The sequence below is a fragment of the Suncus etruscus genome, chromosome 6 (genome assembly GCF_024139225.1).
Source record: "Suncus etruscus isolate mSunEtr1 chromosome 6, mSunEtr1.pri.cur, whole genome shotgun sequence".
Classification (NCBI taxonomy): Eukaryota; Metazoa; Chordata; class Mammalia; order Eulipotyphla; family Soricidae; genus Suncus; species Suncus etruscus.
In genome coordinates, this window is record NC_064853.1 from 53,750,022 (window position 1) to 53,756,021 (window position 6,000).

A 6,000-nucleotide genomic window follows, 5' to 3' on the forward strand; every position below is an offset into this window, starting at 1 on the left:
AAGTCTCCAGACTAGAGGTTTTCTTTATTGCCATAATCTTATTTTTTATGAAGGTGGGGAGAGGGCATTTTCAGTGGTGCAGAGCCACTCCTGGGTTGGTACTTGGGGTTACTCCTGGTATTGCTTGGGGGACCAGGTAATGCTGAGAATTGACCTGGGTCTCTTACATGCAAAGCTTTTGCTCAACCCTTTGAACCCTCTCTCTGGATTTAGTAAAAATTTGTAGAATGCCTCACTGCAGTAAGTTACAAGCCTGCCTGCTGCTTGGCTGCAGAGGCCCAAGGTTGCCAGGGCTGCAGGGCTGCAGGGCTGCATGCTGCAGGTCCAAGCCTGTCAGATCCCAGTGCTGCAAGGCTCGAAAGGAAACATGGGGGTCCGGAGAGATAGCACAGCGGCGTTTGCCTTGCAAGCAGCTAATCCAGGACCAAAGGTGGTTGGTTCGAATCCCGGTGTCCCATATGGTCCCCCATGCCTGCCAGGAGCTATTTCTGAGCAGATGGCCAGGAGTAACCCCTGAGCACCGCCGGGTGTGGCCCCCCCAAAGAAAAAAAGAAAAGAGGGCCCGGAGAGATAGCACAGCGGCGTTTGCCTTGCAAGCAGCCGATCCAGGACCAAAGGTGGTTGGTTCGAATCCCGGTGTCCCATATGATCCCCTGTGCCTGCCAGGAGCTATTTCTGATCTGACAGCCAGGAGTAACCCCTGAGCATTGCCGGGTGTGGCCCAAAAACCAAAAAAAAAAAAAAAAGGAACCATGGGGCCCAGCTACCAGGTGGGACCTTGTGTCCACCAAGGGACACCAACTTGTAACTATTGCCCATCCAGGCATCCAGGACTGAAAGACAGACAGACAGAGAAGTAGAAACCCTTTTAATTCTTTCTGAAGTCTGAAGCCTGCTGCTGCCCAGGGATTTCTGAGAGAGAGGAAGAGATGGAAATTCACTGGCCAGAGGTGGCCAGAGGAGGCCCAGAGTTGAAGACAGAAAGATAGAGGGATAGATACAAAGCAGGCAGCATCTCTGGCCCACTGAGGATTTGCAGAATCTGCTCTGGTCATTATTCTGGGCCCCCCTCCCCCAATGATCCAAGTTTTTCCTTTTATACTCGGCATGACAAAGGAGAGTGTCCAGGTTCAATTGTCATTACAGTGTGGGTATCCAAGGGCTATATCCAAGTCCAACTGCCATTACATCAACAGAATTTCTCCTTTTATTTTTTTTAAGTTATATGTATATTTATCCTCAGCAGTTGGTGGAATTCATTCAGGTGATGGTCTGAAAAGCCATAGTGGTTGTCAGCTGCATTTCCCTTCTTGACAGTTCATTTAAAAGCTCCAAGCTGAGAGACAGGTGTAAGAAAGAAATGAAATAGTGTTTAAGAAACAAGCATTAATTTTATAACTTTTTTAAATCAAATTTATGCGTAGTCTAAGTAAGAGAAAAACTCCGATCCAAGAATAAAGGGGAAAAGAATTCTTTCTAGCTACTTCTGTTAGGGGACAGTTGTGGAGTTAGTGGTTTCTCTTTCTTTCTATCTCTATCTAAGGGGCAAATATTCTTTATTTAAATTTTTCTTTGTTTCTCTGCATCCAACTGTTTCTTTCTCTATATAAAAATTTACTTTTGCTCATTTTCTTTTGTCTGTCTTTTTTCTTTTTTGTTCAATTTTTTTCTTTTGGAGTCTTTTCTCTATACAATAAATCTTTTTTCTCTTTTTTGCTTAATTTCTCTCTCTCTCTTTTTTTTTTTTTTTTTTTTTTTTTGTTTTTGGGCCACATCCGGTAATGCTCAGGGGCTACTCCTGGCTATGCACTCAGAAGTTGCTCCTGGCTTGGGGGACCATATGGGATGCCGGGGGATCAAACCGCAGTCCTTCCAAGGCTGGCGCAGGCAAGGCAGGCACCTTACCTCTAGCGCCACCGCCCGGCCCCAATTTCTCTCATTTTTAATCATTTCTCTCTCTTACATTCATTTCTCTCTTCATTCAATTTCTCTCTTTTTTCAATATTTATCTTTGTACTTACATTTTTTCTTTTATTCTTTTTTGGAAATCCTTGTAGAATCTAGGGTTTGCTTGATTTTTAAGGGTGCCATTTGTACAAATTTGTAGATCCCTTGCTGCAGTTACCACAGTAACAGAATCTGCAGAAAATGGCCGTGATTCTACATGGCCCTACCATCATCTCACCAGCCCCTAAATTCTAAGTACAAATGCCGGCCAGTGGCATCCTAAACCTTAGTTCCACTTAGGGTGGTCTTATACTTTATAAATAGGAAAATTGAAGAACAGAGAAATTATAGAATTCACTGGAGGTCACATAAGAAACTGAGACAAACTTGGCATGCCCGTTCCTGGGGTCCCTGACCCCTAGTATTCCCTGTAAACTGATTTCACCGAGGATTCCTGCTCCATGGCTAACCCCAAGAACCCCCTCTGGAGGTCAAGCTCCAAAGGTGACTCCCATACAAATCTAAAGAAGGAGGAGATGACTCTGGGTGAGGCTCCCCACATTTGATCTGAGTAACAGTGTGGCCCTTGACCAAGTCACATATCTATCAGGAGCTCAAGAGCACAGACATGAAGTACCGAAACCGTGTGCGCAGCCGCATCAGCAACCTCAAGGACCCCAGGAACCCAGGCCTGAGGCGCAATGTGCTCAGTGGCACCATCTCTGCTGGGCTTATTGCCAAGATGACAGCGGAGGTAAAGGGGAAGGGAAGGGTGGGTCTGGACTGGCTTGGAGGTGGGGGGAGGGTAAATCGATCCCTGTGCCCTAAGTCTGAGAGTCTCTGTGGAGAGAACCAGGAACCTTCTCAGCCAAACCATCTCAGATTCAATGGCCCAAGCTGTTGGGGGAGTGAGCACAGCTGATAGATATTAACCGTTGGACTAAGCACTATAAGTGTGTGTCCAGTTTTAATCTTCAGGCCACTGAGACAGACATGTTTATTATCCCCTTTTTACAGATAGGGTATGGAGGCATGGAGCTGGTTTGCTGGCACATGTGAGGTCAGGAAATGAGCTATCTGGCTCCAGAGTGTTCTCTTTTCTCTGTTTTGATCACTACCTCCTCCTGCCTTGGTCAATCCTATATAGTCCATTACTCAGCTCTGAACCGGAACCAAATTGGAGCCTACTCCCCAGGTCAGTTCAAGGTAGGGAAAGATATAATTATAAACACAGAATTTTTACCCTATGGTGTTTTCATTTACTATTTCCCCCTCTACAATGGTGTGAAAGCAGTGCCACTCACTACTGTAATTTGAGTTTGGTTTCTTCCTGGACTGGTGATACATGCCTCAGAACTCTCTCAGGGTGTCCAGCAGCGGCAGTAGCAACAAGCCCCAAGTAAATCATGGTTTCCTCAGTGTTCTGTGTTGCCAGAGTTTCTTAGATTATCATATTCAAGTTTTGACCTCTTGGCATGCCTCCAAAATTATCCATCTGTGTATCAACACTTTTGAAAATGCTTTGGGGGCTGGGCAATAGTATAATGAGATGGGTACTTGCCTTGCACATGGTCAACCTGTATTTGATCCCTGGCACCCCATATCGTCCCTCAAGCTGCCAGAAGAGATCACTGGAAAGAACAAAGAGCCAGGAATAAGCCTGAACATCACTGTATATAACCCCAAAATGACATTTTTGGAAGCTGGGGAGATGGCTCAACCAGAAAGAACTGGACCACATGGTTTGTGTGTGGGAGGATTAGATCTCTGACACTTTATAGACCCTCAAGGATTTTTAGAGTGACCCTCTCTCTGCCCTCCCAAGCAATGAGCCAGATGTAACTCCGAAATGCTGCAGAACCATAAGACAACCACTAATATCTTTTTAGGCAAATAGCCATATAGACCCTGACTTACATTTGGCTATTTGGCTTTGTAGTGTTCTCATTCCATCAAAGAAAGTAGACTTTGTGGAACCAGGCCTTTTCTTTCTCTCTCTTGTGTGGTATGGGAATGCTATCCAAAGATAGTCTTACAGTTAATTCCAGAATTATGGGAAAACTAGATTAGGAAAACCAAGAGCAAGTGCAGGCATAAATTTGAGTCAAACCCTGGACTAGATTGCGACAGAGCTGGGTTAGGAATAGGACAAAGACATGCCCGAGCGTAGACAATTCACCAAAGTGACTATTCTCTAAAACAAAACAAGATAATCAGGTGATTGATCCAGAACCAAGAAGAGACTGGCCAGAGCAAAGGAAACAAGCCAGGAACTTTACAGTCCCTCTATGGGGACTGCATTGGTAGTTTGCTGAGTACTCTATTTGACACCACCACCAGCAGCAGCAGCAACATCCTAGGAAACAGATGCAGAAGATACAGGGAATTTCTATAGAAATTGAGAGTTGTTTTTTCTTTCATAGACTTGGGTTGTCAGCTCTGCTTGGATCAGAGAATGGCACGTTCCCATCAGGAAAGCCTGGCACTCATCTCCGAGTGCCTCTCTCTGCATCTTCTTTGTGTTCCATTTCTTTCTTATTTTTTTTTTTTTAGTTTTTGGGTCACACTCATTGGTTCTCAGAGCTTACTCCTGGCTCTGCACTCAAGGGTTACTCCTGATAAGTGCCCATCCATATGAGAAATCGAACCTGAGTTGACTGTATGCATAGCAAGCACCTAACCCACTGTACTATCTCTCTGATCCCTTTATTTTATTTTATTCTTTTGGTTTTTTTTTTTGTGGGGGCAAACCCGTTTGATGCTCAGGGGTTACTCCTGGCTAAGCGCTCAGAAATTGCCCCTGGCTTGGGGGACCATATGGGACGCCAGGGGATCGAACCGCGGTCCTTCCTTGGCTAGTGCTTGCAAGGCAGACACCTTACCTCTAGCGCCACCTCACCGGCCCCTGGTCCCTTTATTTTTTTTTTTTTTTTGTCTTGTTTTTGTTTTGGTTTGGTTTGATTTAGCCAACCCCAGAAGTTCTCCAGAGCAGTTTATGGCTCTGTGCTCAGGGGTGATTTCTGGTGCTCTGGGGACCATATTTATGGCTGAGGAACTAAAAATGGTTGGTTCTTTCTTTTTTTGTCTGATACAATGCAAGCACCTAATCTGCTATATTATCTCTCTGGACCTCCAATACATTTGAATGAACAAATACATTCAAATCTGGAAAATTCTTATAAATTGAGGCTAGTATTTTTTCTTGCTTATATAGCCTTGTTTTTACTTAGTTTTGCATATTCTGACATTGATTAGGATATATCCTTTGAATTTAAGACAGGACAACAGTACAACATGCAGTACAATTTAGTGCCACAAAAATATCTTAGGCTGGATAGTACAGAGGGTAAAATGCTTGCCATGCATCCCATTGATCCCGGTTCAAATCCTAGCATTATATATGGTTCTACTCAACACCACAAGGAAGTGACCCCTGAGTAGAGAACCAGAAATAATAAGTCTTGAGCATCTCCAGATGTAGCCCAAAATCATAATAATAACTTAGGGATTAGGGTCCAAGAGGGCATTTTCCTGGCACATGAAAAATACAGGTTAGATTCGTGGAACCCCATATAGTTCCTATGCCTTTCCAGGAGTGTTCCTTAAGCAGAGAGTCAGAATAAGCCCTCAAAATTTTTTTCCCATTTCTGGTCAGGCACTTGGAAACCAGTTTTGGGCAAGGGCCGCTGGAACTCTTTATCCCTGAAGGGTACTTTTATTTCTCTCTAGGAAATGGCCAGTGATGAACTGAGGGAATTGAGGAACGCCATGACCCAGGAGGCCATCCGTGAACACCAGATGGCCAAGACAGGTGGCACCACTACTGACCTCTTCCAGTGCAATAAATGCAAGAAGAAGAACTGCACCTATAACCAGGTCTTGGAGAGAAAGGGAGATCATGGGAGGAAAGGAGAGGGGAGTCTCAGATGCAGGAAGGTAGAATCAGAGTGTAGGGAACAGCCAGGAAGAAAATATGGGCTAAATAAAGCTTTAGGCCACAGAGAAAAGGGAGTGCCTTCGTAACTCCACATGATGTACTCTGACTTTTAAAAT

The 6,000-nt window shown here is 44.5% G+C and overlaps 1 protein-coding gene across 1 annotated transcript in view; it reads left to right on the top strand.

The window, feature by feature from the left end:
- TCEA3 (transcription elongation factor A3) overlaps positions 1 to 6,000 on the top strand; it is a 45,688-nt gene that overhangs the window by 34,660 nt on the left and 5,028 nt on the right. Inside the window, exons 8-9 of the mRNA XM_049774923.1 lie at positions 2,546 to 2,701; positions 5,677 to 5,823. Of these exons, the coding sequence (XP_049630880.1) occupies positions 2,546 to 2,701; positions 5,677 to 5,823 (303 nt within the window). The remainder of the gene's footprint in view (positions 1 to 2,545; positions 2,702 to 5,676; positions 5,824 to 6,000) is intronic.